Here is an 18,842-nt window from a genome sequence, read left to right on the forward strand (position 1 = left end):
TGTAGCTGTATGATTGCACATAATATATATCGAGAAGAGCTGAATTTGTCATTTCCCGGGAAGACATTTTATACCCATCATCATCGGAAATCAAATACATCATGTCATATGTGTAATATGTATAATATATAGAAAAAGGAGAATCACTGACTGTGACAATAGCAACACAAAACACACAAAACACAAATCAGATCTACCAATTTATAGACAACACAGAACATCATAGAGGTCTGATGAATACTTAGAGTGTCTAAGCGCCGTTTCCAGCCCTTGGCTGAGCTCTGTTGTTCGGGTAGGATAGTAGAGACGGAAAAAAATTCACGCTTAGACTCCGGCTTCTCTTTATTATATGATCGAAAAAAAGAAAAAGGAAAAAAAAAAAAATTGGTAGATATAAATCTCCACGAGCTGTGCTGAATAATGCTTAAAAAACAAAAAAAGGATTAGTAATAATTTTGCAAAAAATAAAAATAAAAAAATCAAAACAAAAGATGAAAAATAAGAGAGGACGTTAGGAGAGAGTCGTGCGGTAAAATGCAGGGATGCTTGGCCCCCTGCTCACTGGGCACAATGGAGATTGACTAGCTTATATTTCGGAGTAGGGGCTGCTTGGAAGGTACCACTGAGCCCGGGCTGACAGGCTCACGCTGCTGTGTGCCTAAGAGAAAGAACACACACAAACCCCACACCCACCCCCCCTCAGTCTGCCGGGGAGTTGAGCCGGCCCTGCCTGTTTAAACGGAAAGGACACAGATCCTGTCTGTTCAATGTATAAAAAAAAAGCCCGATCAGAGCAGGGAGAGAGAGGGGGAGACAGAGAGTGTGTATGTGTGCGAGAGAGAGAAACGCCGTGTTACCGAGAGAAAAGCCAACAGGATCCTCTATGTATATAAAGATGGCCACGTTAGCTAACGGACAAGCAGACAATAGCAGCCTGAACAGCAATCACAGCAACCCAAACACCAACGGGCACATGAACGGATTAAACCACAGTCCCGGGAGCACTTCCACCATCCCTATGAAGGATCACGATGCCATCAAGCTCTTCATTGGGCAGATCCCCCGCAATCTGGACGAAAAGGACCTGAAGCCTCTGTTTGAGGAGTTCGGCAAGATCTACGAGCTGACAGTGCTGAAGGACAGGTTCACTGGAATGCACAAAGGTCAGCTGCCTGCTTAACTTTTCTGCCGGCGCATGTGGGGAGGGCTGGCTGGGATGGGGGGCTTTGCGGTTTAGGTAGAGAACATTGCTAGGAGTGGGAGAAGATCTGTCCACTCAACTGCCTGCCGCTTATCCCTTTAACTTTGTGACTACACACCTGGGTAAGGCATAGGGAAAAGAGCTGTCCACTCCGTCTAGTGCTGTACTTCGGGAAAGGAGCTGTCCACTCAGTCTAGTGCTGTACTAAGAGAACGGAGCTGTCCACTCAGTCTAGTGCTGTACTTAGGGAAAGGAGCTGTCCACTCAGGCTAGTGCTGTACTTCGGGAAAGGAGCTGTCCACTCAGGCTAGTGCTGTACTTAGGGAAAGGAGCTGTCCACTCAGGCTAGTGCTGTACTAAGAGAACGGAGCTGTCCACTCAGTCTAGTGCTGTACTTTGGGAAAGGAGCTGTCCACTCAGCCTAGTGCTGTACTTCGGGAAAGGAGCTGTCCACTCAGGCTAGTGCTGTACTTAGGGAAAGGAGCTGTCCACTCAGTCTAGTGCTGTACTTAGGGAAAGGAGCTGTCCACTCAGTCTAGTGCTGTACTTAGGGAAAGGAGCTGTCCACTCAGTCTAGTGCTGTACTTAGGGAAAGGAGCTGTCCACTCAGTCTAGTGCTGTACTTAGGGAAAGGAGCTGTCCACTCAGTCTAGTGCTGTACTTAGGGAAAGGAGCTGTCCACTCAGTCTAGTGCTGTACTTAGGGAAAGGAGCTGTCCACTCAGTCTAGTGCTGTACTTAGGGAAAGGAGCTGTCCTCTCAGCGTGGTGCTGAACTAAGAGAAAGGAGTTGTCCGGATGAAAGGGCAGCCTTTAAATCGTCTTTTAGCTTTGTGACTGCACATCTGGAAACAGCAGTAGATGCAAACAATTTGTCAGTACAGCTACTATTCAGTGATAGACTTAAATCTCTTTTTACTCCATGACTAGGGAAAGGATCTGCCAACTCAGCCTAGCACTGAAATTAGGGAAATTAGCTGTCCACTCATTATGGTGCTAAATTGAGGAACAGGAGTTGTCTACTAGTTTTGGTGCTAAACTGAGAGAAAGGAACTGGCCACTCATCCCAGTGCTAAAGGGAGGAAAAGAAGCTATCTGCTAAGCCTAGTACTAAAGTGAGGGAAAGGAGCTGTCCACCATTCCTGGTCCTCAATTAAAGAAGGAGCTATGCACTCATCATGGTACTAAACTGAGGGAAAGGAGCTACTGTATCCATTTAGCCTAGTGCTGAACTGAGCGAAAGGAGCTGTCCACCTTTCCTCATGCTCAACTGAGGGAAAGGAGTTGTCTATTCAGTCTATTTCTGAACTGAGGGAAAGCAGCTACTGTAAGTACTTATCTTAGTGCTGAATCGAGGGAAACAAACTGTCCTCCCACCCTGGTGAAAAACTCAGGGGAAGGAACTGTCTGCTCAGTCTAGGGCTGAACTCAAGAAGAGGAGCTGTGCATTCACCCTAGTCCTGAATTGAGGTAAAGGAGCTGTCCACTCAGCCTAGTTCTGAACTGAGGGAAATGAACTGTCCTCTCAGCCTAGTAGTAAACTGAGGTAAAGGAGCTGTCCACTCAGCCTAGTCCTGAACTGAGGGAAATGAACTGTCCTCTCAGCCTAGTACTAAACTGAGGGAAAGGATCTGTCCACTCAGCCTAGTCCTGAATTGAGGGAAAGGAGCTGTCCACTCAGCCTAGGACTAAACTGAAGGGAAGGAGCTGTCCATTCAGCCTAGTCCTGAATTGAGGGAAAGGAGCTGTCCACTCAGCCTAGGACTAAACTGAAGGGAAGGAGCTGTCCATTCAGCCTAGTCCTGAATTGAGGGAAAGGAGCTGTCCACTCAGCCTAGGACTAAACTGAAGGGAAGGAGCTGTCCATTCAGCCTAGTCCTGAATTGAGGTAAAGGAGCTGTCCACGCTGCCTAGTCCTGAACTGAGCGGAAGGAGCTGTCCACGCAGCCTAGCACTGAACTGAGGGAAAGGAGCTGTCCACGCAGCCTAATACTGAACTGAGGGGAAGGAGCTGTCCACTCAGCCTAGTACTGAACTGAGGGGAAGGAGCTGTCCACGCAGTCTAGTCCTGAACCGAGGGGAAGGAGCTGTCCACGTAGCCTAGTCCTGAACTGAGGTAAAGGAGCTGTCCACGCAGCCTAGTCCTGAACTGAGGGGAAGGAGCTGTCCATGCAGCCTAGTATTGAACTGAGGTAAAGGAGCTGTCCACGCAGCCTAGTCCTGAACTGAGGGGAAGGAGCTGTTCACTCTGCCTAGTGCTGAACAGAGGGGCAGGAGTTGTCCAGATGAACGGGCAGCCTTTAAATCCTCTTTTTACTTTGTGACTGCACATCTGGAAAGAGCAATAGATGGATAAGATCTGTCAGTAAAGCCACAACATAACAACAGGCTTAATTCTCTTTTTTGTACTCTGTGACTGCATATCTGGGAAAGAGATAGATGGAAAAAGGGCTGTCCATGATGTTGGAACGGTTCTTACAATATTAAATCATCCTTCACTTTGTCATTACACATGTGGCTATGGGGTAAAATGAGTGCATGTTAAATCTAAAACGCAATATATTAAATTCTGTCATTTTACATGCTCGCAGAAATACATTCGAAAAATTGATGGTGCTTATGTTATTTAATTTATCAAGCAAGAATAAATGAAATAAACCATGGAGTCACATATTGAGTTGCACGTTATAAAATCCTTGTAATCCCGGCAGAGGGGCTGCTGTCCCCTGCCCTGGTGCTGAAGTGGCTATTTTAAAAGCCCCTTTATTTAGTCACTAAGTATCCACTAGCTTAGGCAAAGCGACTTTAGGAGCTGTCCATAGAAGCTGAACCGGCTCCTTTAACTTTGTGCTGCACATCTGGCGAGCAGAGTGAGAGGGAACTGAAAGGCAGAGCGAGAACAAGGCTCCATACCACCTCCCAGACGCAAAGCTCTACACAAAAGAATACACATTTCTATAAATTTTTTGCACGATAGAAGGAAAATAATATAGGCTAAGTGCTTACTTTGCACTCATGCAGATACCATGCTCCCTTTTTTTCTCCATAAAGGCCACTATCATGTAAACTTTACTACATTGTGCCAGGCATCTTACGATACTAGACAATACATGGGCTGGTTCAATCACAAGATACTGCTCCCCCAATGCTCAAATGGAGCATAAATGCAATTATGTGAAAATAAATGATTATTCTACAGTTCTGAATTATCTTGTACTGAAAGGGGAAGAATTGACATCAGGAAATGATGTTGATGGTAATTAGAATGTCATATTAACAAGAAAAAAAACATTATTGCATTACGTTGAAGAAGAAGCCTGTCAGTCATGAAGAGCAATAAAAGCCTGCCTGTATTTCTCCACCATGTGACAAGGGTTACCTGCCGCTCGGCAGTGTTTGAGAGCAGTGCAACTTACTATCTAATCCATGGGATCATAAAATAGTGAGGTAAAACACTTCAAATTGGGATTTTATTTACCATGGTGGTCTTTACCCAAAAGAGAAAGTCAACTACTGCAAGTCAATGTTGTCTCCAAGATGGATTGTCATAAGATCTGTCAAAGCAGCATTAGCATTTGAGCTGGAAGAATTGCCCACTTTAATCATCAAAAGGCGATATTTTACAACCGAACGTGGACAAATACCCTCCAATTAAAGCTTTTCCAGGCAGTCGGACATTTTTAGAAAAAATAAATAAATAAATAAGACATGATATTGTTCCTATTAGAGACAGGAACACACCCTACTGTTGTTCATGACCAAGTACATCGAGTTTCTTATTCTTTAGATTCCAAATATAGTATTCGCTCATCAAAAATAATTGGGGCGGATGAGTTGAATGGATGCATGGATCATAGAATAAATACAGAATTTGCAGATTGGCCTTTTGTATTTAGGGAACTCTCTAAAAATCCAATTTGAGGAGTGATTAAACAGAATTGAATATAACATTAGTCAAGGGTTAACTTTTCCAGATTGCTGCATGTAGTAGCCTTAGAATCTCATGGTATAAGTGAACAATACCCGATACCTTACACAGTGCTTTATCCAAAGGCTTTGCCTAGATTGAAAACAGTTCAAACTCTTATTACTCATTCTGGGGTATATCTGATTTATTAGCTAATCCTGATAAAAATGTGCCTCTGGCAAGCAGAAAAAATTACTTGCTTGCCCTTAGTGATTAATTGTTGCGAGGTCTAAGCATGACAACTGTGTGAAGAATGAGACTTGTTTTTGGCTTCCAGTCTTTTTTTTTTTTTGACCGGCTACATACAGTAGGAAAAAAAAAAGTATCAACTCAATGGTCTTTTTTTTTTTATTCTCCGTGGGTGAGACGCTCTTAGCGAAATCTTTCACCTTCCTTGATTTTCTATGTGCACTAGATATCTAGAATAGAGCAATTCAACTTCTTTGGGTTAAGGCTCAAAAGCATTGTTTGTCATCGGATATAGTAATGGAAAAGGCTATATATTTAATGCTGTTCAATATTGATTCATAGCCTGTTAATTAGCTGGTGATATATTCTCGAGGAGGCACCTCGGAGACAGCAGATAGTCCAAATCTACCAATTAATACCATCACAGAGTGCATTAAAGAGTTTAGGGAGTTGAGTTTATTTATTGTGAATGACTACAGAGGGAGCTTTAAATAGGGATTAACCCATGCTACCCAATAGACGGAAGGAACATAAATCTAAAACTGGTCCTAACATTGACTTTGAGCTGGAAACGTTGAGTGTATCATAGTACTCGCTTTCTCGAACGTTGTTGACCACGATCTATGAGAATTATGGAAGAAAAGGTTAACATGAAGATTTTTCTCTTGGGTGATTCCCAAAGAAGAATGTCGGATGATGGGTCTTGCCCATCATTTGTGTTTCTGCAATTAAAAATTCATCAAATGTAATTTTTTTATAATTAGAGTTGACCTGTTGAGGCATGGGAAGGTTCCTTAGAAAATTCTGCATTTTGCTAATTATCATGCCGGTCAAACACTGTGGTTTATTTTTTGTTCCCCCAATTGATAAATAGGCGACAACCCACCCACGGATGCAGTTAGCTAATGATAGTTAAACCACTGGACGATTCATTCATAACTTCACGCTTGTGTAATACGTCTCTCTTTCTTTCTCCTCGTGCGCTTAGAAACTCACTTCTGAGAGACCTAAACGTTACTGCTCTCTGGGCAGCCATATACCGATGCATTATCTTTAAAGTTATTCAAAAGGCAATTTCAAATGGTATTTAGTATAATAATTTTCAATTATAGTAATCTAAATATAGGACCTTCACAATAGGCAGAGTCAGGTTTTATTGCTGATACGTGCTTTAAAGCTAGGCCTGTAATGTATAACAATCAAAAGATCCAGCAGACATCTGCCATAGTTATCTTTATCCTGTCAGCATAACTGTTCCATATCTACGTGTACAACTTGTAACTCTATGGCACAAAAATGTAGAAAACCCAAGTTCATCGTTCCCTGCAGTCATTGGCAGCTTGGGTTATTCTCCTTTCAATGCATAAGTAGTTGCATTAATATTCTATTGCACAAAAAGTATGGGGAACACGACTTTGTTCTTCAAGTCTAAGACATTACTCACAATTACTCCTCCAACCACAAATCTTAGCGAAAGCAAGGCTAGCTCTTCACGTTAGTGTTCGTAAATCCGCATATGAACATTTCTTGGTCACCTTGTGAATAATAATTAATTTATTGGTAGCTCGTCTTTCATTGATGTTTTGACCATCTTTGGGACAACTTAGGTCACTAACTTAGCATTCTGGAGTGAAGCTCTATGCCAGAATAAGCAATTTAATGACTTTTCTGTTCCCCAAAAAAGTTGCGTTTTGACAATTATACCTTGATTCACGTAGAGCTACAGAGACATAAGAGCCGACCAATGCAATGCTCAAAGAAATTATACCACACCAGAATGAAGGAAAGGTATACACAGACACTGAATAGAATTTAAGAGCAAAGCATTTAGGGGATTTGGTTCAAGTGAGCAGTAGAGCATCATATGATGTCACAATGAAGATCTTGATTGAAGTCAGTTCTGATCTCATTTCCAAATATTTTCTCGTAGAGTCTTGGATAATGGCTTAGTGATTCAAAAATGGAAGGTTTACACCAGAAAACACATCTACTCAAGTGGTGCTTGTTGAAGCTGCCTAGTAAAGGGTGTGATTCATAGAATATTTCCTGGAAGTAGAATTTTTGAAATTGGTAATCTGCCGTCCATGATGTGTTAGTTGTTGTTGTTGTTTTTTTTATTTATTTTTTTAATACCCTTCACCAATTCACATCAATAAACTTATTTATTTTATTTTTTTGCTATTTTTTTCTTTTTACTTTGTTTCCAAATATACAAACCTTGCATACCCGGAAAGTGTTTTCGGTTTGCTCTAGCAATCTTAACTGGCCCGCATACAATGACCATTGTCTCTAACGAATCTTACAACGATGACCTCTAGATAATTAATGAAGGGTCAGTACTTGGGGGTGTTGGGTGGGGTGGGGTGGTATCATGGGGGCTGACTATTTCATAAGGAATAGAACTTGCATAAAAATTCCACTGACCTTTATCTCAGTACATTGATGTGGACAGATGCAAACTAATGACAGTGCTATTTCACTGCATTATGTGGAACAGCAATGACTGTAGTAAAAAATAGCTAAAAAAAACATTTAAAGAGAAAAACTAATATCACCCAAAATTGTTATCATGCTTAAGAAATGAGAAAATATTTGGGCTATACGTCAATTATATCATCACTTTGGTTTCATGATATTAAATCCATTACATGGATCAAAGGTAAAGATGAGTATTGCACATATTTTTGTAATACATGTAATCATTTTGTATTATAAACTATTTTTCTTAAATGTTATTGGCTGAAAAGCTTCTGCAACCACCACAGGGTGGCATTTTGTAAAAAAAAAAAAAAAATCTGCAAAGCTTCGATAGAAACCGTAGTTGTATAGGCAAGGGATGTGTTTGATGAATTCAGGTATGAATGGATTAAAAAAATAAATAAAATAAAATAATTAACCACTGGTTTAGTTCGGCCATTTTCGAATAGCGTTATTAATGCATCAATGTTTTGGATTGCATTCAGTTTTTTTTTTTTTTAATGAAACTAAAAAGTTGAGCCCCAGCCGTTAACGGCAACAAGTGAAATATCAATGTATCTAGTATGTGATATAGTAAAAAAATATAAAAATATAAAATGAATAATAATATATCTACTTGATTTTTTTTCTGATAATTTTCTTAATAAAAAAAATTCACTTGCATTTATATGACTATAAGCTACCAACTAGTTATTTCCATAAATAATGAAAATTAATAAATAAATAAATAAATATATAATTAAATAAGTAAAATCTAAAAAATATACTTTTTAGAGCGTTTGCTGAATTTTTTCATGGCTTTTGTTGTAATTATTATTGATGTTTACACGGTGATTACGATTTTGGTATGCAGGCCTAGAAATGTAACCTTGAAATCAAGACCTTGCTCCAATATGATGGGTGGGAGTTCAGGAGGAATGGCACACGTAACTGAAAGATGCGGTGTAGCATCTGTGTAGGGTGCACATCTCTCATACCTTTCCCCCTGCTAAATGAAGCTTGTCAAAAGATATATTGCAATCCGTAATTTTTTTTTTAAAGCCCCTATCGGAGACGCGGTGCTTGGCAATGTGATAGATTCTAAAGGGGTCACAGCTTCATGTTAACAATGGCGAAAATGAAGGTTACAAGACTGGGATGTTTCAAGGTTAGGAAATTTCATACAACTGAAATGGCAAGGAACGCGTAATAATAAGTATATCAATACTCTTTTAAGTGTCATGACAGCTATGCAATGTACAGGCTGCATCAGTCCCATAGACAGTTCATACTACAGATGTACATTATTAATGTCGTCAACATACCGGTGAGTCAATACAGGCCAGAAGAACATCAAACTGGGGCTAAAGTTTCTGCCACAAGATGTAGGATGGTTTTTTATTCTTTTATATGAAAGGCATTTACATGTCCTTTAAAGTATTAAGAACCTGGTGCTGCAATACTGAGACTTAGACTGAGTATATAGATAAACTGAGAAAGAAAAATCATAAAACCTTCGGAAACCTGACACCTACAGGTCGTAGTAATAAAACCAAAAACTCCATGATAAACTTAGCTAATTCATAAAATCCGGTTACATGACTTCTTTACAGACTGAATGATTACATGGTAATAATAACCAAATATTTTTAATATATATATATATATATATATATATATATAATAATTTTTTGTTGTTTTTTTTTATTTTTTTATATTCTGTGTGTCTTTTTAATACTAATAGCTTTTTTTTCTAGGTTTTAGGTTTTACGCTCCCAAACATTTTATTTATTTTTTTTAGCTTGGCATAGAGAGTGTTAAACTTTTACTCTATTTTACCTTTATTACAAAATGACCTTATCTACTTTCCGGGGCTGAACTCGCAAATGTCGCACATTTAAAAACTTGACTTTAGATGCTAACAAGTTTTATCGAGAAAAATGACTTTACCTGACGTACAGCGATATTACGGCTCTCCTTTTTACTTTGGGAATTCAAGATTTTTCTTTTTCTTTGTTTGCAGTCTCTATACAGGTTCGTATTAAAATATTAATACCAAGAAGACTTTTAAATCTAATATATATATATATATATATATATATATATATATATACATACATATATATATATATATATAGTCACATAATACAATATTTGGATATACGGAATATATACATATATATATATATATATATATATATATATATATATATATATATATATAATTCACCTACACATACACACATTAAATATATATATATATATATATATATATATATATATATATATATATATATGTATATATATATATATAATATATATAAATATATCATTGGCAGGGTCCTGTACCAGTCGTGACTTGTATTGTCTAAGATTATTGTACTTGTTTTTATTATTATTATTACCTCCTCACATGTAAAGCACCATGGAATAAATGGAGCTATAATAATAAATAATAATAATAAATATAATAAATATATATCTATATATATATATAGATATATATTTATACATAAGTTTCTTTTTCTTTTATTATCAAGTTTACTTCATTAAAACAATATATATACATACTTTCTTTCCCGGCCCGGGTCTTTGTTGGCATCAATCATTTACAGTATATACATATGTGTGTATACAGGTACATACATGTATATATATATATATATATATATATATATATATATATATATACATACATACACATATAGATATATGTATGTACATATGTAAATGTATATGCACACACACACACATATAGCAAAGAATAATAATAATATTAATTCTAATAACTTCCGCACCAACCTTATTTTCATGCACTGACACTACTTCATTGTTTGCCTCAGATTAGACCAATTTCCTCCCATTCTGCAACAATAAAAAAATAAAGTTAATGGCTTCCGATTAAAGTTTTGTGTGTATGAAGGAGATAATAAGTTTTGATTACGAACCTACTGAAGGAGGGTATTTGTGTGCACAGCCACATGCAACATGTTGGCACTAATAATAATAATAATAGTGATGATGATGATGATGACATTAAAAGAAAACAAAAATGAAGAATTGTTTAAAAAATCGGAAATGTGAATGAGCGCTTTCACTCATAATACCCTTGTGAGATAATGTGACTCCCTACAGGTAAAACCTTAAATAACATTTTGTGATATCAAAGTCATTTGCGTCAAACGATACGTTCAGCTTTGATCTGAAAACAAAACAAAACACAAATTTAAGATTTTTTTTTATCAACATTGACTATTATAGTAAGAAAGTTATTACATGGGCTATTATCTTTTTGTTTTTTAAGATGATTTATAGAATTTTATCCAACTTTTTGGAAATACGATAGATGATTGTTGATGGGATTTAAGCCTCGGGTTTGAGGGCAAGCGGTTATTTATTTTTTGAGTGAGCATTATAGTTTTTTTTCCCTTAATGTTTCCGTATTGAGGTTGGCTCATGTCATCTCTCTCCAATTTTGAACAAGGATGACTGAGAAAAAAAAGGATTTAAAATAATATAATGGCCGCAGTGGTTGCCTGTGTTTCTAAAACTCTTTGGCTTTATGTATTAAAAAAAGAAAAAAAATGCGCTGGAGAAATCCTGAAGAGTGTGATTAGCTTGTGATATAAATTTGTAGAGGACCGTACGGAATAAAATAAGATAAAATGCTATGTACGGTCAATGTGATGGAATAATTTACATATATTCTACTATATCTATATCTATATATAATTTTTTTTTTTACTGGACTCTTCTGATAGCAAACCATTGAGCCCTTGATGAAAAAAAAAGTGCAAAAAATAGAAAAACAATACCCAAAACAAAAGTTTTGATGAAACGATCCATTTGTTAGCCCAGAGATGAAGCAGACTTGATGGCACTGAATGATTTTGTATTACATTATTTTGACTCTGGATCTTGCTTTATTTCATGCCCCGAGCGATTCTACTTGACGGCAGACAGATGTAGCAGGGATGATTTTACCATATAAGTCTTCGGAGATGTATTTTTGTGTATCCTGATTGCAAATTTACAGTAGGTTTAACTGTTCATTGCAAAAGCCTGGACAACATAGCATGAAATGATCTCTACTTTCTCTGAAATACTAAATTCTGCCATATTTTTAGAATATATAATATTTTTATATTATAATGCATATTATAATTCAACAACAGTACTGAATGTGGGGCAGGATGACACCCTTTCATCTGGGGGATAGTGAAATGTTGTAATTTGCATTAAATTAAAGAAAGAGCCATGTGGGATAAATAACACCTTTGTCATCGCTATGGTCTATGTTATTATTTTACAGTAGATCATATTTGGCTAATATTTCCTTTTATTTTTTTTATCTCTTTTTTTATTCATTAACGTAAGTAAAGTTAATTTTACTACAGCCAATGCCGATAGATAGACTATCAGCACAATAAAAGATATTGCGACCAATCGCAGATTCACAAACCTCCGGCGGTTTCACAACGATGGCGCACAACTCTCATGGTGTTAGGAAAAAAAACAAGACAAACAAAAATAGCAAAGGTTATCTTATAATTTATCTATCTGATTTTCGTCTCTTGCTCGTTTTCAAATCGAGATGAGCACATTTGTTCAAGTGGAGTTGAATTCTCCTTGAATTTTGCACAAATTTGTTTCGATCCAGACTGCGGAATTTTTGCAACTCGTTCAATGCCAATTCAGCGAAACGTTGGCCAGATGCGGCCATCATTCTACGAAACCCTATAGAGTTAGTCAAAAATTATTTATATAAATACTAATCTCTCTGCTTACCTATTCTGCTGCCCTGCAACCTACCATGTTTTCCTCGTGCTTCCTTTTCTCCCCTTCTTCAGTCAGCACATTCTCTTCGGCCTCTTCATTGTAAGCCACGGCTTTCAGCTCAGCCGGGAATTTGATATTACGGCCTTGGCAGCATTTTTCATGATGTCACAAAATTTAGACGCACATTGCCCAAGTGGCGTCAGAGGCCTAGTCAAATTGGGTGCCTTAAGCCATTGACTTGAATGAAGAAGCCAACGAAAATAAAAAGGATGGGATGGTGGACTGTAGTCACTGCGTTATTAAGTATTTTATTTTTATTTTTACATCGTTTATTTATCATGCTCTAGGGTCTAGAGAAATAATAAGGAACATTCAATTAATATTGAAAAACTTCAGATCAAATCAAATTTCACTGTAATAGCCATGTGATTTAGTGAAGTTGAATGTTGGCAGCTTTAATCGTCTCTAATCGTAATTATTCTTTCATTTACTCAACTTTTCTTCCTTCTAAATCAGCTAGATGGGTTTTGTTCAGCCAAGTAGTCAATTTTGCACAATATTTTTTTCGACGTTGGGACAGCCATTTCTATTAATGGCTTTCAAGTTTCGAGATTTCAGTAGAAGCCAATGTAATGTCTTACTAACTCCATGGAGATGACTGGAGTGAAAATGACATGTATATGTAGGAATAATCAACGTCCTCTACACACAAAGAGAACACAAGGGAAGAAGAGAACAAATCGGGCTTTATTAAGTCGCCTTTTATCTCTTTCTCACTGAGTCAGTTCCTTTGAACAATGCCACGTTGGAGACCCGGACGAGGCCTATCCTATCATGCGCTGGAGATTGAGCCACAATCTCAGCGCCAGTTGCTTTTTTCTCTTCTGTAATTTTTGTGGCGGTAATTTCCCTTATGTGGGATTTTGAGAGATGACGGTAAAGACAACAAAGTATGAAGTTGGCTTTACGAGAGCCTAGTGTAAGTCTACAGATGTATCCATCATTACTGAAAATTGGCCCCTCCATATGTGATATGATGTGTATTGCACCAGATGGAAGAGCGAGAAAGACACAGAGAGAAGAGAGAAAACGTGTGGGCGAAACATGTATTAAGATGGCGAGAAAAGCGAATGTACAATAAAGCAGATGGTATTAATCTCTTCCAATATAATGAACTGTTAAGTGATATCAACATCAGTATAGGGATTATAGAAAGTCCATAGTGGGGAATATATCCACCCTGCTCTAAGTTCCTTCATAGAAAAAGCTCTTTTTCAGAGAAAATTGCCTCAATTTAAAATTTATTTACACTAGCAATGTATATATATATACTAGATGGTGGCCTGATTCTAATGCATCGGGTATTCTAGAATATGTATGTATGTGCATAGCAGCCACATAGTATATAACACAGGCCACGTAGTATATAGGAGCAATGTGGTATACAGCAGACAAATACGATGTGGCCTATGCTATATACTATGTGGCTGCTATATACAAACATACATACATATTGTAGAATACCCGATGCGTTAATACAGGCCACGCAATATATAACAGTGACCATTCAGTATATAACACAGCCAAAACAGTATATAACACAGCCTACGTAATATATAACACAGCCCACGCAGTATATAGCAGCCACACAGTATATAACACAGGCAACATAGTATATAACACAGGCCACGCAGTATATAACACTGGCCACATAATATATAACACAGGCCATGCAGTATATAACACTGGCCACGTAATATATAGCACAGCACGTGCAGTATATAAGACTGGCCAGGTAGTATATAGCAGCCACGCGGTGGAGTACTGTGTCCAGTTTTGGGCACCGGTGCTCAGGAAGGATATAATGGAACTAGAGAGAGTACAAAGGAGGGCAACAAAATTAATAAAGGGGATGGGAGAACTACAATACCCAGATAGATTAGCGAAATTAGGATTATTTAGTCTAGAAAAAAGACGACTGAGGGGCGATCTAATAACCATGTATAAGTATAGAAGGAGACAATACAAATATCTCGCTGAGGATCTGTTTATACCAAGGAAGGTGACGGGCACAAGAGGGCATTCTTTGCGTCTGGAGGAGAGAAGGTTTTTCCACCAACATAGAAGAGGATTCTTTACTGTTAGGGCAGTGAGAATCTGGAATTGCTTGCCTGAGGAGGTGGTGATGGCGAACTCAGTCGAGGGGTTCAAGAGAGGCCTGGATGTCTTCCTGGAGCAGAACAATATTGTATCATACAATTATTAGGTTCTGTAGAAGGACGTAGATCTGGGGATTTATTATGATGGAATATAGGCTGAACTGGATGGACAAATGTCTTTTTTCGGCCTAACTATGTTACTATGTTACTATTACACAGCCCACGCAGTATATAACACTGGCCACGTAATATATGACAGCCCACTCAGTATATAACACTGGCCACGTAATATATAGCACAGCACACGCAGTATATAACACTGGCCAGATAGTATATAGCAGCCACGCAGTATATTACACAGCCCACGTGGTATATAACACTGGCCACGTAATATAAAGCACAGCCCACGCAGTACATAACACAGCCTACATAGCATCTAACACTGGCCAGGTAGTATATAGCATCCACACGGTATATAACACAGCCCACGTAGTATATACCAGTGTGGGCACCATATCCCTGTTAAAAAAATAATTAAAATAAAAAATAGTTATATACTCACCTGCCGGGATCCAATCCAGCGAAGCTGTGGCGCAGGCGATGAGCGCACAGCTGCCACCATCTTCGTTCCCAGCCCAGGATGCATTGCGAAATTACCCAGATGACTTAGCGGTCTCGCGAGACCGCTGAGTCTTCTGGGTAATTTCGCAATGCATCTCTGGGAACAGAAGATGGGGAGGCCGCGCGCGGCTCGGCAGACTACGGAGGGTGAGTATAGCATGTTTTTTGTTTTTTTATTATTTTTAACATTACATATTTTAACTCTTGATGCTGCATAGGCAGCATCAATAGTAAAAAGTTGGGGACACACAGAGTTAATAGCAGCGGTTACAGAGTGCGTTATCCGCAGCATAACGCGGTCCGTTACCGCTGGCATTAACCCTGTGTGAGCGGTGACTGGGGGGGTATGCAAGCGCGGGCACTAACTGCGGTGACTGGAGGGGAGCATGCGGGCGCCAGGTACTGACTGTGGTGACTGGAGGGGAGCATGCGGGCGCTGGGCACTGACTGCGGGGAGCATGGAGCGGGCACCGGGCGCTGACTGCAGGGGAGTAGGGAGGGACTAATCGGATTGTGCCCATCGCTGATTGGTCGCGGCAGCCATGACTGGCAGCTGGCAAGACCAATCAGTGACGCGGGATTTCCGTTACGGAAGTTGCAGACAGAAAGACGGAAGTACCCCTTACATAATTATAATTATATATATATATATATATATGAATGAATGTAATGAATAAAGATTTACAACTGGAATATTTCATTCAATGATATCTAGGATGTGGGATTTTAGAGTTCCCTTTATTTTCTTCAGCAGTGAATATATATATATATATATATATATATATATATATATATATATATATATATATATATATATATATATAGTGAATACCTAACAATTATATATATTTTTCATCTGTTGTCAGTCAGTTAGGTTTATCTCTGAGAAAGAAATTTTGCATCATCAATTGAAAAAAATGGCGAAACTTGATGGTAAACGACAGCCACAAGGAACTTGTATGTTCTCCCCGTTTTTGCATAGGTTTTCTCTGGGGAGCCCTGCACAGGCTCATACCATGAAATGCAATTAATGGATGATGCCCTCCTGAGTTCGGAAACCACCTGATCATTGTTCTTAAACCAACTCAAAAGTTTCCTCAATGAGACATGTGATATCTTGCAATCAGCTGTTGCATTAAACAAGAAAATATAATAGTACATTAGAGAGTAATAATTTCCCAATGGGCCATGTCCATAGAAGTAATAAGTATAGCTTTATTAGCTACATTAGATGGTGGCCCGATTCTAACTAATCGGGTATTCTAGAATATGTATGTAGTTTATTTATGAAGATTTCAGAATAATGCAATGAATACACAGGGTTCGGCCGGCCTGGCGTGACCAATTAGCAAAGCGTGGTTCAAATCCCGTGCCAATTCGCAGCCGGACTGCGTCAGTCACTGATGTTCATGGCCGGCCAGGCACGACCAATCAGGGAAGACAGGGCGAGCTCCAGGTTTTTGATGGCCCGGGTGAAAGAGTCTCACAGCCCACGTAGCATATAACAGAGCCCATGTAGTATATAGCACAGCCACATAGTATAAAGCACAGCTACGTAGTATATAAAATAGCCACATAGTATATAGCACAGCCACATAGTATATTGCACAGCCACGTAGTATATTGCACTGCCACATGGTATATAGCACAGCCACGTAGTATATAGCACAGCCACGCAGTATATAGCACAGCCCACATAGTACATTGCACAGTCATGTAGTATATTGCACCACGACATAGTATATAGCACAGCCATGTAGTATATTGCACAGCCATGTAGTATATTGCACAGCCATGTAGTATATTGCACAGCCACGTAGTATATAGCACAGCTCATGCAGTATATAACACAGCCCACGTAGTATATAGCACAGCCCATATAGTATATAGCACCGACCACGCAGTATATAACACAGCCCACGCACTATATAACACAGCCCACATAGTATATAGCACAGCCCACGTAGTATATAGCACAGCCACGTAGTATATAGCACAGCCACGTAGTATATTGCACAGCCACTCAGTATATAGCACAGCCCATGTAGTATATAGCACAGCCCATGTAGTATATAGCACAGCGACGTAGTATATAACACAGCCCACGCAGTATATAACACAGCCTATGTAGTATATAACACAGTCCACATAGTATATAGCAATGTGGGCATCATATCCCTGTTAAAAAAAAAATTAAAAGAATTAAAATAAAAAATAGTTATATACTCACCTTCCGGTGGCCCCCGAATCCAGCCCAGGCGTTTAGCGATGCTCCTCGGAACACTCCGTTCCCAGTAATGCCTTACGGCATTAATCCGTGATGATGTAGCTATCTCGAGAGACTGCTACGCCATCTGCGGTCATTGCCGCAGTGTATTATTTGGACCAGAGCGTCGCGAGGAGCGGGAAAGGCTGCCGTGGATGCCGGAAGGTGAGAATATAATACTTTTTTTTAAATTATTTTTAACATTATATGTTTTTACTATTGATGCTGCATGGGCACCATCAATAGTAAAAAGCTGGTCACACTTACAGGGTTAATGGCAGCATTAACGGACTGCGCTATACCGTGTTTTGCCGCTGTGTAACGCAGTCCGTTTAACGGACTGCTAAAGCGCTATGTGGGCACTGACTGGAGGGGAGTATGGAGGGGGCACTGACTGTAGAGGAGTGGGGAGGGGCCAATTCGCGGCCGGACTGTGCCTGTCACTGCTTGGTCGCGACCAATCAGCGACGCAGGATTTCCGTGACAGACAAACAGACAGACAGACAGACAAACAGACAAACAGACAGAAGTGGACCTCAGATAATTATATATATATATATATATAGATGGGCGGTCTACATTTCAATATTCCAATCCTTCCCTTTTCGGGAAACTGATAAAGAGGACCTATCGCCTCTCTGGCCTTTTTAGTACAGTGTAAGCTTGGGAGCCGGGCCCTCGCTGCTCCTGTAACTGGTGAGCTACATGTTACTCTGGAACGTCTTTACTGCTTGTACAGGTCCCTGCTTAATTGTAAAAGACTAAGGAATATGTTGACGATATATAGACAAAATTAATATAAATTATTATTAAATGTTTCCTTGTAAAATAAAAAATGGAGCTTCTTTTTTTCGCCTTTTGTACTTTTCCCTAGTGCATTACTCTAATAATTCCATATAATGAGAGGATTAAAGAGGATAAATTGGAAATGGGACCTAATAGTTCATACTCTATACCTAACTGCAACACTGGGATCGAAGATAAATAGATGGAAAATTAGACAGATAGACGGATAGATGGGAAACACTGACAGTGAGACAGTTTAGATAGACAGACAGGTAGATATACAGACAAATGAGCGAAGCCCAACTTAAAAGTTCAGGGTTCACACTGGACAGTTAGTGTCCAGCGCTACATGCTGAACACGGATTTCTCCCAGAAGTCCACTGCAATGTTCAGAGGTCAGGGGCAAGTCTGTTACAGAG

At 39.0% G+C, this 18,842-nt stretch overlaps 1 protein-coding gene across 16 annotated transcripts in view; it reads left to right on the top strand.

Annotated features, from left to right (window-relative positions):
• The first annotated feature begins 762 nt into the window (after positions 1–762).
• Positions 763–18,842, top strand: part of CELF4 (CUGBP Elav-like family member 4) — a 1,519,496-nt gene continuing 1,501,416 nt past the window's right edge. For all 16 annotated transcript variants that reach the window (XM_069747380.1, XM_069747390.1, XM_069747370.1 and 13 more), the window contains exon 1: positions 763–1,163. In XM_069747380.1, the coding sequence (XP_069603481.1) occupies positions 827–1,163 (337 nt within the window). In that variant the 5' untranslated portion in view covers positions 763–826. The remainder of the gene's footprint in view (positions 1,164–18,842) is intronic.

The sequence above is a fragment of the Ranitomeya imitator genome, chromosome 1, assembly GCF_032444005.1.
Source record: "Ranitomeya imitator isolate aRanImi1 chromosome 1, aRanImi1.pri, whole genome shotgun sequence".
In the NCBI taxonomy this organism is placed as follows: Eukaryota; Metazoa; Chordata; class Amphibia; order Anura; family Dendrobatidae; genus Ranitomeya; species Ranitomeya imitator.